Source organism: Pyxicephalus adspersus, chromosome 2, assembly GCF_032062135.1.
Source record: "Pyxicephalus adspersus chromosome 2, UCB_Pads_2.0, whole genome shotgun sequence".
Classification (NCBI taxonomy): Eukaryota; Metazoa; Chordata; class Amphibia; order Anura; family Pyxicephalidae; genus Pyxicephalus; species Pyxicephalus adspersus.
In genome coordinates this window covers 149,440,502-149,458,507 of record NC_092859.1, presented here as the reverse complement: position 1 = coordinate 149,458,507, position 18,006 = coordinate 149,440,502, and the positions used below count along the sequence as shown (strand labels likewise).

The following is an 18,006-nucleotide window of genomic DNA, read 5'->3' as shown; positions in this document are numbered from 1 at the left end:
AAGTGCAGCGCACCACACTCTCCATCTTGCTATTGTTTTTCAATGAAATCCTCCAGCATATTTTTGTTCCATCTCATCTTGATAGACTATCATGGGAGATTATGGGTGGGGACAAGGACAGGTTGGTGGAGTGAGGGAATAAGGGAAGTCAATTGGCTTTTAACACTTCCCTTTAGGCATAAACAATTATTACCTTGTTTGCCAGGGAAGAATTGTTTAAAACGTTGATCTAGGCAAATTCCAAAAGTAATCTTATTATTAAGCAAATAAAAACCTATTTAATGTAAAGTATTATGTAATATGTTGGTGCTATATAAATCATTTGTAATAATAACTGTATTCAGGAAAAATGGTGTGAAGAATATTTAATGGACCAAACATGCTTGCATACTGTGTTACAGCTTTTTCTTCTCATTTCTGAATTCAGTTGGTGGGTGGGTCAATCGGATGGCATCAGTAGTTAGCATCTTGTTTTTCCTGCTCTGGTTGTCCCAGGGTTCTCCCCAGGCCCTTTTAGCTGGGCGCACCACCCGGCACTTTTTAGCACCCACCCGGCTGTTTTGGGGTGGTTACTGAAGCGTTTGGTCACAATACAGGTGCTGCCACCTGCCTACAATTTCTTCCCACCCGGTTTAAAACAATTTCTGGGTTGAGCACTGTTGTCCTATACACATTACTGCACTACAGTGGAAACCACATGTCTGCAGGAAGAGATGCAAGACTTTGGACACGGGAAGTTGGTGCTCATCAATTTTATTTCAGACTAAGGTCTTTTGAAGGAGGCCGAAGGATGTGAGAGGTCCCACATCTGTAGATAGGTGCACAGCTATTTATTAGGTTTTTGAATTTGTAAAGTTCACTTGTCCAAGGCAATACTTGGAGTTTATAATAATCAACATGATTGCTTTAAGAATTTGTCTGGTTTAATGTGGGCTTTGGTGGCGCTTAAGTAGCTCACTGATTGCTTCTACTTGTTAACTGCAATCGCTCTTTAATTTGCTTTATTAAATATAAAGATTGCCATTTTATAATACCCTAAAGGATGATCTAATGTTAAAATGATTTTTTTGTATAAGGATGCATCATGGCGCACATTTCTGCAGTCACATGTAAACCTCTTTGTATTCCTGATGACGATTTCCTGTACATGCAAGGTGGACTCACTTAAAATTAGAAGTGGCATATTATATGTGGCCTATTCCCACTCTCTCTTGATATTAGCCTTGCTACAGTCTTTTATAACTATTTTTTGATGGGAGATCTAAATGTCTAAAGTTTTACAAAATGTCCTGCACGAGACTGAGAAATGGGTTTCCTATAGTTAAATTGGCGTTGGTAAGAGATGGCAAAGGTATACCTGCCTATTTTTTAGACTTTCTGCTAGATTATATTGGATTATTTAAGATATATGAGAATTGGGCTATTGTAAATAATTTCTGGTGGGGGAACTGGTCACCTGACTTGCAATGGCACATTCTATTAAAATACAATTGCTTTGGGTATAAATTATAAAATGGTCCATTTGTATGTTTTATGTTGCTAGTGTTACAGATGGTTACATGAATATTGGGACCTTTAAGGTTGACCATTAGGCTACATTCAGCCAAACCACCACCGTTTACCTGTATCAACCAGTCCTCAATCCCCCCAAAGCCCTGGTCATCACTGAATTGAATTATAGCGACTGAAATCTCTTTTTGTCCTTTCTCGTGTTTGGCTGTTGTGTTTCTTGTCAATGGCTTTGCATTGTGTTTTTTAGGACTCTTCATGCAGCATCTAAGGGTGGTCGATGAACTGCTTCAATAGACTTTTTTAGGGACTTTTGCAAGCAGTTTAAATGCATTTCCCAGCAGTCTGGAGTACAACAGCAGGGGGTAGTTACAGTCTATGGAAGTAGTTCAGCAACAAACAGCTTCTTTTAGAAATTGGAAGGTTCAATCTCCTTGAAGTTATTTGTGGAACACGTTAAAAAAAGATTAAAAGATCAAAAAAGATCTAAATATTATTAAATGGGAGAATTGTCTTTATGATTCCCCTTTACTAAAATGAAGGGTAATGTCTATCGTGTTGGATTTGTAACGTGTTAGTAATAAACATTGACATATTTTCATACTAGTAATGATCTCCTATCTTATAATGTACCCACCCCACTTTGTTTGCTTCTCTATCCTTAAAATTAAACACGGCTTTGATGCCACTAGATGAATGTGGAGGAAATGCCTGAGGCTGTTAGAAGTGTTACAAGAGACCATATTTAGTTTGTTTTTTTTGTTTTAAGTGTGCGGGTCATAGTAGCTTTTTTCAATTCTACATCAGCAGATAAAAGAAGGTCTCAGTTGGCATTTGATTGTTGGCCATTTCCTTTGTGATGAGATGGAAACGAGGAAGTTATCTAGTCACTGTGCAATCCTCCAGATGCCATTCTGTCTCCAGGCGTGTTGTGGTTTAGCTCTGCAGATAGCGTCTGATGTTGGGGATAATTCAAGTCTTTTTCTCCTTACATAACGGGCATTCAGTAGTAGTAAAGATCAAAGAAAATTCCCACAACAGTCCTTTTTGTGCCTCTTCCTATTACGTGTCATTAGCCAAGACAAATGAAAATCTATAAACTTTTAGCTGATAAAAGTGCTGTTGGTAGCATTTCTGCCATAGGGATCAGTGACATGTTCGGAGACCGCCGGGTTTAATGGTGTTACAGCATGTCGTACATAATAACCTACAATACTTGTGCTATATTGGTCATCTTAAAGAAGAAAGGAGTGTTCCTTGCCCTGCAGTGCTGTATAAAACTTTGTATAGCTGTCTTATTCATTTCCGACTCCCATCTTATCATTCACTTTTTACTTGTATCAGGTTTCTGTCAAGTAAAGAAGCAGACTTTGGGTGAATCATAAAGGTGGTTATAATATTAGGAAAATCCGTCCCTTCCAAGGTTTATGCATTCAAAGATTGAGTACTCTAGTCTTCAACCTAGCTCCCTTAAAGAATTACATAGCATACAATAAAAAACTTACAACTCCTTATTGTCCATATAATTATCTTGCCTAGCTTTGATCTAAATGAATGCCATCTGTGTAAATAAACATGATTTCCTTAATATCATTACAATCACTATCAGTACATTTAGTGCTTAGGCTGCATACACACGTTCAATAATCGTCGTTGGAAAGGCTTTTTCACAATCCTTTTCAACGACAAAAGACTGAACGATGCATGAACGAGTGATGTACATACAGCTCTGTTCTGACTGATGGACAGGGGAGAATGATGGAGTGGCACCCAGTGCGCTCTCTCCCTTTCACTTCCATTACGATCATTCCTGGATCCCCCAGGGCGGATCCATGAATGATGAGCACTTCTCGGCCGCAGCCATATCACACAGTGACGCCATTTCCAGTTTATAGGAAGAGCTGTACATATGGAAGCTTTGGGTTCCATCATCAAACTGCAACAGTGGTTACCTTGAGAAAAAGTTCAATAGCAAAATCCCAGATTGAAATATCAAGTAACCGTTTTGGCACATAGTTGACTCAATAAGCGGTCACCACTGATCTTGCTTTTCAAGTTGAGTCAGCCCTTCACCGCTGGGGGTTACCTGAAAATATCCCTTCCCGCTGATAAGAAATGTCTATGCATTTTCAATTATCGCATAGCTGAGAGAACTGCTAATGGGTGCTTTGTGTGGCTTACATTTATTAGTTATTCAGAAGATAGACCGAGTTCCAATCTTGTAGACTAAGGCTGTCCAACTGCAGTCCTTGAAGGACAGGATCTGAATACATTTTTATTATTCCTCATATAGACAGCAGTAAATTTTAATAAATTGTGCTTTGCGAAGAGTCAAAAAGAATTATAAAAATCTGCATTATGTATGGTGACATTATATATGTGGTGCATTATGTATGGTGACATTATATATGTGGTGCATTATGTATGGTGACATTATATATGGGTGCATTATGTATGGTGACATTATATATGGGTGCATTATGTATGGTGACATTATTTATGGTGCATTATGTATGATGACATTATATATGGGTGTATTATGTATGATGACATTATATATGGGTGTATTATGTATGGTGACATTATATATGGGTGTATTATGTATGGTGACATTATATATGGGTGTATTATGTATGGTGACATTATATATGGGTGTAATATGTATGGTGACATTTCTCTCGTTGGACTCTTTTCTGTTCTCATCCCGTCACTTTTCTTTTATTGCTGTTATCTGGTTTTTCAACTGCTAAAGGTCCAACTTAAGCTTCACCCATCCTTTTTTTTTCTTCACTATAGATTCCTCCCATAAAGGCGCACACTCCTTCATTTTACAATAATAACACCTCTGTGTGTGGAGGAGTTCTTTTTGGACAAACCAAAGGCATATCTATGTACGTTAAGGTTCCCGCTACTTTTATGATGGCTTATTTTAATTTTTTTTTTTTTTTTTGGAGATCAGTGTTTTGTGTGTGTATGTATGTATGTATGTATGTGTGTGTGTGTGTGTGTGTGTGTGTGTGTGTGTATATATAAATGTTAAAACTGCTCTGTACATTGTTCAAAAGATTTCCAGACAAAAAATATCTCTCGTATTAGCAAATGCAGAGTGCACAAAACATTTTACAATACATTAAATTAGTTATGTTCTACATATAAAATGTAATAGAGCTCGTTGAGTGCTTTAAACTGCATAAAACTGCAGGCAGATTGCAATGTACCTGAGCTAAGTGGCTTTTGAAATGCTTTGTTTTCTGAATTTTTTTTTGCATTTGAGATGCTGGGTGGTGTGCTGATGACAGCATGTGCAGCGCAACAAAATTATTATTCCTTTCTTTTCTCGGCTCATCCAGCCAGCTGTATTTATTTCATACATTGATGTAGCCCCCATGACGATATCCACTGTTGTACAGAATTGTATTATCTTTCAGCAGATGTATTAAAAAAAAAAAAAAGTATGCTGTAAGGAACGTTCCTTGTAGCCCAAGGTAGCCGAGTCTAACAAGAATTGTGATTGGCTGCTATGGCCTAAAAGAATTTGTTCCTGTTGGCATAGTTTTCATACTTCAGTGGTTACAAAAAAAATAAACCGTGTAATCGCACAGTAATAAGTCCACAGCATTTACCCATTGTGGAGCTGAGCACGGTTTTACGTTTTTAGTTTGAAGACTACACAGATAAATATGTACATAGGGGACATTGGTGCAAAATGACATAAAGCAGAAGGTCCATGTGCAAGAAATATATTGTTTGTTGCTTGCTCTATACCCTAGTTAGAAGTATTTTTTCCATCTCATGAATGTCATTTGTGAGAACAAATGAATAATAAACCTGCCATGCTTATTCAGTTGAGACAGAAGATCTGAGGGCTGCCTGTAGCTCGCAGAATATTCAAGTTGTAGGTTTAACTGCATAGATCCTTGGAAAGAGGGGATAGATCACTCGCAATGTCTGATACTATTACCGCTCATTGGCAGCGTACCTAAAATGTGCATATGAGTTATAAGAACACTGCTGTCCTTCACTATTGATCGTGGCTTGCCCATACATAAATTTTCCAGACTGGATAGACACCAAACTACTCCTCTAAATTGTAAAAGTAGTAATAAAAGAATGTGTAATTAATACATGCTCGTACAGGTGTAACTGTGTTGTCCACATCTTCAGATAAAGCTCAGAATGGTTTCTTACACTCTAGGTAAAGCAGCCAATATTATTTTGCCTTCTTATTCCCCCCCCCTTATCAATATGATAATGACATAAAAAAAAAAAAAAAATCCCCTTTTAGCCAGGCGAACCGCCCGGCACTTGAGTAACCACCAGGCTGTTACTGAAATGTTGGGTCTCATTACTGGGGTATTGGACAGTTGAGGCATAAGACAGACAATAGAAAAACAGGGGGTGGGCATTAGAAACTGGAACAAATTATAAGGGAGGGGCAGTAAAAAGTTGACAGAATTATAAAGTTTATTGTCTAGCTATGACAACAAAAACTGGGAACACTAAATGTGTCATGTGTGGTCCCTTCCACTTTTTGACCACCTACCTACAGCTTTTTGCCACCCAGGTTAACATTGCATACCAAATCCTAAAACCAATAATAATGCTTTCTATGCTGCTCTGCACAATGCAGGTGGATCATAGCTTCCTAAAAAATTTACAGCACCCCTCAGCCTTTTGCAGACAGCCTTGAGTACCACCTACATGTGATGCTAAGCTTATGAGCCAAGGGACAGTTAGGCTGGGTAAACATGTGCAATATTTGTCGTTGGAAAGGATCTTTCATGATCCTTTCCAATGACAAAAGACTGAACGATGCATTAAGGTGCGCTGTACATACAGCACCATTCTGCTCTATGGTGAGAAAAGGGGGGGGGGGGTGCAACGAAGCAGCACCCCACTGCACTTTCTCCCCTTTACTTTATCATTTTTCACTTTTTCATTACGATCGTTCGTCGTCTGTGGATCCGCCAGGATGGTCGTCAGAACGGACGCTGAGCACTGCACACACACCAGATTCTCATCCGATATCATCCCGAGGCGATTATCGGACGAGAGTCATCTGACGTGTATACGTAGCCTTAGTCTGGGGAGAAAAGTGCTAGATATTGCTGGATATCCTTCAGCCAGGAAATGAGGCAGCCTTTATCTATTTTGAGATCCAACAATGACAACACTAGACAAAAGGTAATAAAACTGATAAGAGTTTATTAAACATTTTCATTAGCATGTTGTAAAGCAGGGAAGGGAGATCCAGAGAATGAAACTTATAAGCATAATAAACTTTAGCTTTAACTCTACAAGGAAAAAAAAAACGATTAATAAAAGGTTAGAATAACATCATGTGAATGAGTGCAGCGAAGATTGCGTGCCATTTGCTTTGCTGGCACGGTTTCTACACTCTCGCACACTGCCGTAGTCTATTCATTGGATCCCACACATTTATTCAAAGGCATTTTTTATGTGTTTTGACCGCTTAAGTGACTTGTTTAACAAGGGAAATGTGAAAAAAAGGAAATCCTCTCACTAATGTAGCATAACAATCTCATTTATTTCACCGTGTTCCCAAGGAAAAGTTTCCAGCTCTCTTCAAGGTACGCACACACATTCTTTGCATATGAATGCAGGTTTAACATGGCTATCCATTACCGGAGATTTTTCCTGCAAGCCTGCAGAAGCAATGCTACATTACTTATGGGTTGTCATATCCTAAACTACTGAGAATGCTGAATAAAATATATCCTACAAAAACTTCAATTAAATGTAGAAATCCAGGTCATTGGTACTGTGAATATTTCACAGACACAAGATTAAATTTGAATGTTTAGATTGGATAAGATTTGCATGTGCTTATGGTCCAATGCCCACAAAGCAACAAAACTTTAAATATAGGAAGCTTTCCATGGCAGCCATTTAACAATAGATGGGAAAGGCACCAATGTGCTGCTTGTCCCGGTGGTTGTCATCAGAATACTAATACAAAAAAAAGCAAAACACACAGGGATGAGTAATTGAACTATTTTGGTGGATTATTATAGAACATAAACAAGAAGATTAAACTTTTAAATGCATAGATAGGACTGTCATAATGTGAGATAATCAAAGATTATGGTGCCAACTCCAGCCATACATTGGAAAGGAAAGGCTTTTAACCTCTGCCAGTTTTTCTTTCAATGTCTAAAAAAATAAATGTGTATGTATTTTGGGGTGTTCTTGTTTTCTTTTTCTTTTTTTACTAGAATCTCTTCCAAAATAGCCATGGTACAATCATACCCAAAAAATTTTTTTGTGCTCAAAACTCCAGCTACTATAAAACGCCCCGAGTACTAAACATCAAGGTAATAAACTCACATCCATAAGACACCTCCAGACTCCACTGGCTACAGCTCATCAGCTGCCGGTCTTAATGTGGACCTTTTAGGGCTTGCTTGCCTTTTTCTTACTATGATCCTAATAAATCTAAAATGACGAAAAACAAATATGGGTAGGAAACCTGGAGCTGCCCTCTTGCTGCTTCCTCATCTTTATTTGAAGCTCCCTATCACAATATGGACCCTTATTTATTAAAGCTCTCCAACGCTGCAGGGAATATACTTTCATCAGTGAAGCTGGGTGATCCAGTAAATCTGGAATCAATGTCCATAAAGTCTTTGCTAGCAAATGTTTTGAATCATGGACCAGTTCCATTCCAGATTTGCTGGATCACCCAGCTTTACTGATGATACTGTGTATCATCTCCAGCCTTGGAGAGCTTTCATAAATCAAGCCCATGGAGTATAGACGAATAGTAAGACATTCGAGAGGGTAAGGACACAATTTTGTTCAAGGTAAAGGTGAATATTACCAGAATATATGATACATCTATAGCACCCGTTCTCCATAAAGAGCCACAAAATTGTTGGTACCCTTAGAGCTCATTGAAAATATTTTTCATGCCCCTGCAAAGTAATCAAAGGGTAAATCAAAAGCCTTATATATTCTTGAAAGCCTATTTTAGTCTCTCGGCTGTTTGGTGTCGTTGTGTGTCACACTGAACATGGACTAGAGAAAACAAATGGTGGAGTTTTCTGAGGAGATCAGAAAGTAAATTACAGACCAACATGGTAAAGGCGCAGACTATAATACCATATCCAGTCCTGTTACAGTAATTGTAGATGATATGTTAAGGTCTATGGGACTGTAGCCAAAGTTTGGACATGACCGCAAAAAGACAACCAACCCCAGAATGGGTAGGAGGCCAGCAAGAATGGATGACAAAAAGCCAAAGATAGCTTTTTCTATAGATACACATTCTAACGTCAAGGTCCATTAGTGTCTGATCAGTGGAATCAATTGAAGTCCCATAAAAGCAGAACAGAAAAGATAGACTTGGATTTGGAAAAGAAAATACTGACAAGCTACAATACTTTATATAGGATGAAAAATTACATTTTTACAAAAAGGACACTGTAACTACTGTGAAACATGGAGAAGGGATTGTTGTGACTGGGAATTGCTATGCTGCATCTAGCACAGGTTGCCATGAGTTGGTTAGAGTGATTTATTAAAGGGCTCCAAAGTTGGAGAAGACACACTTTCATCAGTGAAGCTAAGTTATCCAGGAAAACTGGAATGGATTTGTTATCAAAATTTTTGAGTTCTAGACAAGATCCATTGCAGGTTTGCTGGATCACCCAGCTTCACTGATGAAAGTGTATCCTTTACAGCCCTGGTGAGCGTTAATAAATCAGGCCCAGTGAGTCAACCCACCTTTTGACGGGTGCAGAAATCTCAATCAAAGTTTATGCTATATTAATTTTAGGCTTTAGCTTGAGGGGCTGATTTATAGAATTTTGGGAACACAAACAAATAAAAAAAAATTTAAACTTGAAATGTTCAATTACATGATCATTTTTTCCAATGCCATGGGCAAGGAACGGTTTTCAGCCAAAGCCATAGCTTACACATACCTGTCGGTTGATATTCCTAAAAATTCTACTCCAATTACACTGCTCACATAACTCTAAACGAAATGTCAAAATCTGAGTTTAGTGTTATAGATATGCATTTGTTTCAATTTTGAACTATTTGGATTTAGCAGAAAGGAGTGCTCAACTAATGTGTGGGATTGGGATCTGCTTTAACGTTTAATGCATTATGAAGCATGAAGAAGCTATGAAGTCCATGTTTGTGATGGAGGGAGGACCTGTGGGTGTTCGGTGCTTGCTTTTATTAGGGTAGTTAGGAGGTGGTGTGTCATCTCTCACTGAGACATTCACTAAAGCAAATGACTCCTCTTCATAACAAATGTACTTTTGTTTGATAACCTTACATAGACTTGAGTCATTGCCACGCCTGATGAAAACTTAATGGCCTTTCAAACGTGGCTTTAATTTGGGAAGTTTATCACAGTCGGTTTTGCTGAGAGCAGCAATGAAAGGCTTCTCTGATCCTCACAAGTCTGAGTCTGGAAGACATTGTCTGAGTGGGTAGCACTTGTTCTCTATAGAGGACTATGGAGACTGTGTACTTCAAAGGTTGTCTAGTATGGAGCATTCTGTTGTCATGGACTGTCAAGTTTGCAGAAGAATGGCTTTGTATAGGAAATAGGAAAGTCTGCATCATCCTTTATAGCTTACTGAGTTATTGAGCTCTAAAGAATTGTTTGTTTTATTTTCACTTTGAAACAGACTTAAGTTAGCAGGGATGTTAATTGCAGGCACCTGGTCCTTGCAAGACCTGCTAAAGGCAAAACATGTGCACCACGCAGCATTTCTACATACAAAGTCAAAACATTGCATTAGTAATGCACCAGTCTGAATAAATCCCACCCGAGCTGTGATCAAAATCCGACTCATTTTGGCCAAATACCCCTTTGCAGTTCCATAAAAGCGCTGATAACAAATATCTATCTGTTTGAGGAATAGAAAAATGATTCTCGACCATGTGTACTTGTCTAGGGAACCTCTGCCTGATGAGTGTCTCCAGATGGTGGGATTGCAAATGCATTACTTATTAGGCTGCATACACACATGCAATAATCTTTCACGATCCTTTCCAACAACAAAAGACTGCACAATGCATTAACGAGCGTTGTACATACAGCACCGGTTTGCTGTATGGAGAGGGGAGAATGACGGGACGGCACCCAGCTGTGTTCTCTCCCTTTCACTTTCGTTTGTTCATCGTCCGTAGATCCGCTAGGACAGATCCATGAATGACGAGCTCTGTATACAGGCCAGATTCTCGTTCGATATCAACCCTGAAGCGAATATTGAGCAAGAATTATCTGACGTGTGTACATAGCTTTGGTCTTTTAACATCTGTTGTTTTTTAGCCATACAAACATTCCAGCTATTAGCAGATCAATACTAGACCAAGTTGGCCAAAGCCAGTTTCATTCTGTGTGTGACGTGTAAGAGGAAATTTGACTTCATCCAGGGCTTCTTTTACTTTGTACAAACCTACCAAAGGTTGTTTAAACCTTATTCAGATGGGTGGCAACACTGCGGAAGGAAGGTCTGTCTACAGGGTTTCCAGAGTGTTAATGAGGATGCCCCAGCCCCTGGCAGGATCCCCCCCCCTTTTTTTTTTATGATTAGGAAATTCATTTAAAGAGGAAATAAACTGAAAAATACCCAAAACAACAAAAAAAACACACACACACACACTTTTTCAATCTCGCAGCGCAGTAGATCGGTCCAGAGGTCTCTTCCATCTGGTCCCGCGTCGTCTCAGCATCCGTCTATGAGCCGGCGCACCGGGCACCGCCATCTTCATCTCCTCTTCCAGGTTCTTCTTCCTACGTCACCCGACGCAGGATTGGGTGACATAGTTTGGAAAAAAACTTGCCGATCTCGCCACCCATGCATGAGATCAGGAATTTGCAAAGATGCTCAGGCATGTACAGAAGGGGCACCCAAGAGCCTCCCGGGATGCGTGACGTGGGTATCCCCGGAACCTTTGCTCTCCCCTAGGCGATCGAGGAATAAGTGCTGCACCCCCCCCCCCCCCTTTTTTTTTTTAAAGGGTGTTGCACTTTAAAAAAAACAAACAAACAACAGATTTTTTACTTTACATTAAAGGGTTGTCTACCTTTTATATAAACAGAAAATTCAGAGTTTAGGTGCGCTTTAAGCATCTAGTATATCACTTTTCCTCTAAACATATATTACCTGGCTATTTTTTTTTTGTTTTTTTTTTTTTTTTTGTTTCTGGAACCTTCTTTTTCTAAGAATTTCCCCTGGGACATCTGCTAAGCAGAGATCATCATCCTCTTGGAAGCCTCTAGATAAAGGGACTGTAACATGCCTGAATGTACTAACAATCTGTTATTTTACCCAATGTAGGAGTTGAACACAGGCTTGAATTCAAATGTAGCTGTAGTTTGTTTTTCTGTCATATATTTCATTTTCTTTGGTTGACATTTTTATATTTTCCCTTATTTGTTTTTTCATCATATTTAAACAAATCAAACCAATAACAAATTGTGCAAATGATTTTAGGGCTTAGTGTACACGGACTTCCCAGCGTTCCCAAGCCCATGTTTGAAATCCCCATGCATTACAATGGGTTAATCTACACCAGGACGTTTACTTGAGGCATTTATGACATTTATCTTATAATGTTGCTGTTTTTGAGCACTTGATACGCAAATTAGTTAACATTTAGTAGACATTTTCCAGCATTTTAAAGGCAAGCTATAAAACACTATAAAAAGTGCATAAAAACACATATAAATGCAATAGGAACATTTATTTCCAGTTTTAAAAAAACAGGATCCAGGTGAGCCATGCAGCTAAAAAATGTTTTTGTTTTGTGTTCTGATTTTTTTTTTTTTTTATTTTAATTTTATATCCTTAGACCTGCTGTAGGCAGATATGGTGGATGGACCTGGTTTTAAAATCTGTCATGAAAGATCAGTTGTGGGCAATTAGTAATATCCTACTTGTGCTATCCATGGAACCTTGTGTTGAAGTCCAATAGTCCAGCCACTTTACTGTAATCTGATATAATCCCTTTCCTACTGTCTTCCATAAATAAAGGCAGACATAGACTGTGTATTTACTCTCATAAGCAAACCAACCACTTAACCATCATGATGGCTGTCAAAAAATTCCGTACTAACCAAAAATCGTGGTTCTCGACCCATTGATCTTTGGATAACCAGTCAAAGCATTAGCTACCTTTCTTTCTTTTCTTTTTTTTAAATTTTACCTAAAACTAAAAAAATTAATTAGGAAATTTGACTGGGAAAAAACAGATTTGCTTACTTTGAAACGTTTTTGAGATATTTAATTTAAAGGATCTCATTACCACAATGTAAAAGAAAAAAAGGGCCTTATAAGGAAGGGAGTTTACCATGGGTAGTAAGGAAGGAAGCAATTAAAATACATTGCAACATGTTATACATGCTTCCACACATCCTCCTGGGTGGGTCTACAGCATCACATGATTGCTTACTCCTCCCAGTGGGGGTATGGCTGAAGGAACCGAGGGGGAGGGCCTAGCTGGCCTTCACATTTATAGGACTTAACAGTTGGTGTTTTCATAAGACCAGTTTATTAAAAACAAGTGTGTTTATACCTGGATATGGAGTGCCAACACGGTCTCTTAGGGTTAGGAGGAAATCATTATTACAGATCCATAATATTCCATACAGTGGCACGAGGAAGTGTTCCCGGCTGTGCTTGTTGCCCAAAACTTGAATGGATGATTGTAAACCGTACAGTATCTATATATAGTGACTGTAAAGACTTTTTCACATACCAGATTTTTTTTTTTTACACCCTGTTTCCATGGCAATGATAAAAGTACCCTTCTGCAAATGCCCTTTGATCCCAGTGTTACAGTTGACAATAATGCTGCATGCTTTTCCTTGCGTGCGTTTGATTTTGTGGTCTCTCTGTATCTCCTGTGGTATGGTAATTGTAGATTGTCAAGGGTTTCGCTTTAACGGAGCACAAAAGATCATTTGGAAACATTCAACGACCGTGCTTTGAGCGGTTCCAGGGAAGTGAGCGGGAGATGTAGTGATAATTTAGTTACACTGAGCAGTTTTTTTCCCCTTCACAACTTGCTTCATCTGGTCCCACCAATGTCATTTTGCGTGCCTTGCATCTGCAGTTTATCAGGCCTGTCACCACCTTACACAGGACACATTTACTGAAATCTTTTCAAGGTTATGTGACTTCAGTGAGCAGAGATTTAGGAAGCGGGCAGGCAGGCACAGTTGAGCTGGTGCAGTTAGTGCCTCCATTTCTCTTCTTCATTGCAGTTTCTTTCATTCAAATGACTCTATAAATGACAGTAGTTTATCTGCAGCCCTTGCACAGAACAGTGCATTTTATCTCCTGATATGGATTGTGTTTCTACCTCTACCTTGTCCTAACAATGACAGCAATGAATAGATAAATTGCCCGGGAGATTGCTTCTGTTTCTTAAACAACCTTCTTTATTATATAGTGTCAGTGTATTCCACGGCACTATATAGAATGATTACATGTTGGCTTGGCCCATATGACGAATTTAATGCTTCCCAAACGTGTCTTTCTTTCTCGTGCTCTCAATTTTTTAGTGCATATCTTAAATAATCATTCAACTCCATGCAAACTGTAAATAAACCTGAACCAGTGTGTTCACTTTCTAGGCAGGTTCGAACGTCCTTCTGAGTGGTGCAATTATTAATATTAATAAACAGGCTTTATATATTGCCAACATATTATGCAGCGCTGTACATTAAGGGTTGCAAGTGACCGACAAATACAGACCGTGACACAGGAAGAAGAGAGGACCCTGTCCTGAAGAGCTTACAATCTAGGAGGTGGGGGAAGTAGCGCTGAATAAAAGGGGAGATATGTAGTGGTGGGAAGTAGTGAGGGATTTAAAAGACAGAAAAAGATGGGTAGGCAAGTATGAAAAAATGGGTTTTCAGTGCTCTTTTAAATGAGCAGAAATTCGGCGCAAGCTAAATAGGAAGAAGATCATTCAAGAGAGTTGGGGCAGTGCTAAAAAAAAAAGTCTTTGAGCATGTGGTGAGGTTCCCCGCCGTTCCTCAAACACAGCACTGCAGAGCACGTGACAGCCAGCGACAGTGAGGGGTGTTAGTACTGCTCATCCCCTGTCCTATTTATTACCTACCGGGCTTCTGCAGGAAGACTCTACCCGAGTAGCATCTCCTGAAAGGTAGCGGTTCCTGGCATGAGGAATCGGTAAACGCACCCCAACCTTACTGCACATGTGAACCTAGCCTTAGGTCAAAAGTTATTCATCAAGTTCACATGGGTGGTTGAGAATGAAGCGATAGCTGCTTCCTAACTGTGGCTAACCTTGGCCACCAGAAGGACACTACAAGTGTTTTGTCTATGGCTACCTACACTGAATAAATAGGGAAGGTTGACAACTACCTAATAAAATTACTCCAATGCTTACTAGCTTTGAACATGAGCGGTAGCAGCTGGAAAAGATCCACCCCTGCAATGCCTGGAGACCCTTCTTGTAAATTTACCCTATAGGGAAAAGAAGACAAAAATCAAACCTTACTTTCAAAAAAATGTAAATAGCAGTATGATAGCACGATAGAACTATTGTATTGATTGGTCTATGGCTGGCACTAATATTATTATTATTATTATTATTATATTAATAAACAAGATTTATATAGCGCCAACATATTAACAAGCGCAGTATATTAAATAGGGACATGTCTGGTTGGGGTACTGTAAGAAAGTAAGAACTGTGTGTAGGACATACAAACTCCATATAGCCATTGGCATATGGGGTGCCAACTTTGCAAAAACAAAGTGCTGACGTCCATCAAAAATCCCAAATTCTGTTCAAAATTACAATATGGAGGAGATTCCCTATTACTTCATTCCCTTTCAACTATTAACAAAGGACCTCCAAATGATTTTGCTGGGTCCGGATTATCTCTAGAATTTGTTAATTTCTAGAAATAAAAACATAATATCTTTTAGGAAGATTCTTGAATTGTTTTTTTTTTTTTTGTTTTCAGCTTTCTTCTTTGGTTTAACAATCTATCTTTTTATAGGTGCACTGGGCAGAACAACAGGTGGCAAAGAGGAGAAGAAAGAGAGAGATTTTTACAGAACCAACAGATCCCAAATTTACATCGCAATGGTATCTGGTATGTAGCTTGTTATCTTCTGTTTTTCTTCATGCATTTTTATTGTTCCTATTTTAAAAAATATATTTTATTAAAATAGTATTAATTTGAAAAAATATTTAGAGTAAAGTGGATAAGTGATAAAGTGCTTCAATGTGAAATTTAAACTACTTTTAAACTTTGTGATTACTTGAACTCCCCTTTCCCACTCTTGTTAGTCAACAAGCCCACATTTACTGAATGGCCAGCAAGTGGGGCTCCCAATTAACCAGGGTGGGCCCAGATTCCATTATAGGCTGTAAGAAGTGACAAGCAAACTGTTCAACGTTTTTTCAGCTTTATGCTTTGGGCCTGATTTATTACAACTCCTCTAAGACTGGAGAGTATAGACTAGTTGCTGGAACCTTTTTGGCCCGCCAGACCACTAAAATCACCATTTCTTGACTGTGCATGCGCGAGGAGCGGGGTGTCACTCGAAGGGGAAGAAACCTCTCCCAGAGTAACATCAACATGACATAACCCCGCCCACTCTGTCATCTCGGGTCGGAGCCTGCGATGGGAGAGTGGGCGTGTTGTGTGCAGGGACACAGCCCGCCCACCTCCCTGAGCCGAGAACTGTACTAGGGACATGGTCCGCGGCTCTGGCCGGTGCGTCCCCCCCAGCGGGTGCACCGACCGGAGCTGTGGACCACCAACATTTTCTCGCAGAGCACCGGTTTGCAACTGCTGGACTATAATATGGGAGACCTTGGGACCTGGAATGGATTTCTTAAAAATGATTTGCATTTTTTTTGTTTTTAAATCCTGGACCAAGTTTGCTGGATCACCCAGGTTTTACCATGACAGTCTACCTCCTTCCATCCTGGAGAACTTTGATAAATCTGACCCATTGGGCCTGATTTATTAAAGCTCTCCAAGACTGGAGAGGAAACACTTTTATCAGTGAACCCAGGTTCACCATTGAAAGTGTATCCTCTCCAGCTTTGAAGAGCTTTAATAAATCAGGCCCATTGAGTCAAGAAGGTTATTGCTTTGTTGATAGTTTGAAAGTGTTACATTAAAAAGATTGTGTAACTTTTTGTGTTTGATGAGCGTGACATTTCTTTTTTTTTTATGTCTTTGCCAGAGGAATCCAGATTTATTTCTATGAATGTAGAAATAAACTTCTTGTTTTATTTTAACTTTGAAGTATACCGAGATACCATGGTTTGTTATATTGAAAATGCATTTTTGATAGAAGATAGATTAGTGTATGACCACCTTTAGGTGTTATTTAACACTTTGGTATCTTCAAGGATACGTCCATGTATAATCTGGATTTCCTTTGTCTTGGCAAAGTCAGATAACAGAGGTGATTTTATTTTTATGCATCAGCATTAAATACATTTTGTTTTTCTCCATCAAGCACAGCACTAAATTAATTCGTCACATATGCATCTATCTATTTGCATATATAATGCAGACCTCTGCAGACTTGGTGAGAGCACAATAAAATGTTGCCACAGTCTTCTGGTTTCTAGAAGCAGAACATTAATTGTCTATAGCTGCCCCCAGAATTGCTTATGTGTGGGTGTATTATGTATATAATCGATAAAGAATTACATGCCCCTTATGTGTAATAACTTCTTTCATCATCCAAGAGGGTGACCTGGCTGAATTTTCTGCCCTGACCTACACCATCTAACAAAGGGACGTAAATATAGCTTACGGAAGTTAAACTTTACACCCAGTGGGCATCATATGATTGGTAAAAAGTCTATGAACCACTGACTTGGCACTTGTTCTGCCAAAAAATGCTTATGAGAAAATATGCTTATCCCTTGTGAGACAGCAAAGCAATTGAATGCACATTTTTAAAGTTTTTCCCATTAAAATGAAAATGCGCTCTGTGCCTTATCCTTGGTGATTACTATGCCAACATTGTAAGCATTCCTGGGAGAACAGAAAACATCTGGCTTGCAGAGAAGTCAGGTTAAATTAGGTTAAAGGAACTGCAAAGACACAAGCAGAGAGGTATATGAGAGGGGAACAAAATTACTTATTGCATGAGTGAATGTCCGCTGATGGACATTAGTAGTTCTTTATCAGTTTTCTATCCTTTTGGGCTGCAAGGTAAATTGAAGAATTGAAAATCTGATGAAATTATGTTGGACATACTGTATAATTTTTGTTAGAGATGTAGTGATCACATCAGACATAAGTTATTGTCAACTTATATATATAACATGGTAACATATTATGCAGCACACTACAGTAATATAAATAAAACTATAGATGTTACATGCACACTATTTGTAGTGTGTAAGTATTGCGGTTAGATCACCACCGTAGGGTAAAGTAGAGGGGATGAGTTGACTTTTATCTTCACAAACATGCGTCATATTTTCTATGCTCAA

The 18,006-nt window shown here is 38.9% G+C and overlaps 1 protein-coding gene across 1 annotated transcript in view; it reads left to right on the top strand.

Annotated features, from left to right (window-relative positions):
- Positions 1–18,006, top strand: part of FURIN (furin, paired basic amino acid cleaving enzyme) — a gene marked incomplete in the record, with an annotated part of 160,242 nt that overhangs the window by 94,309 nt on the left and 47,927 nt on the right. The window contains 1 exon segment of the mRNA XM_072399139.1: positions 15,536–15,631. Within this exon segment, the coding sequence (XP_072255240.1) occupies positions 15,536–15,631 (96 nt within the window).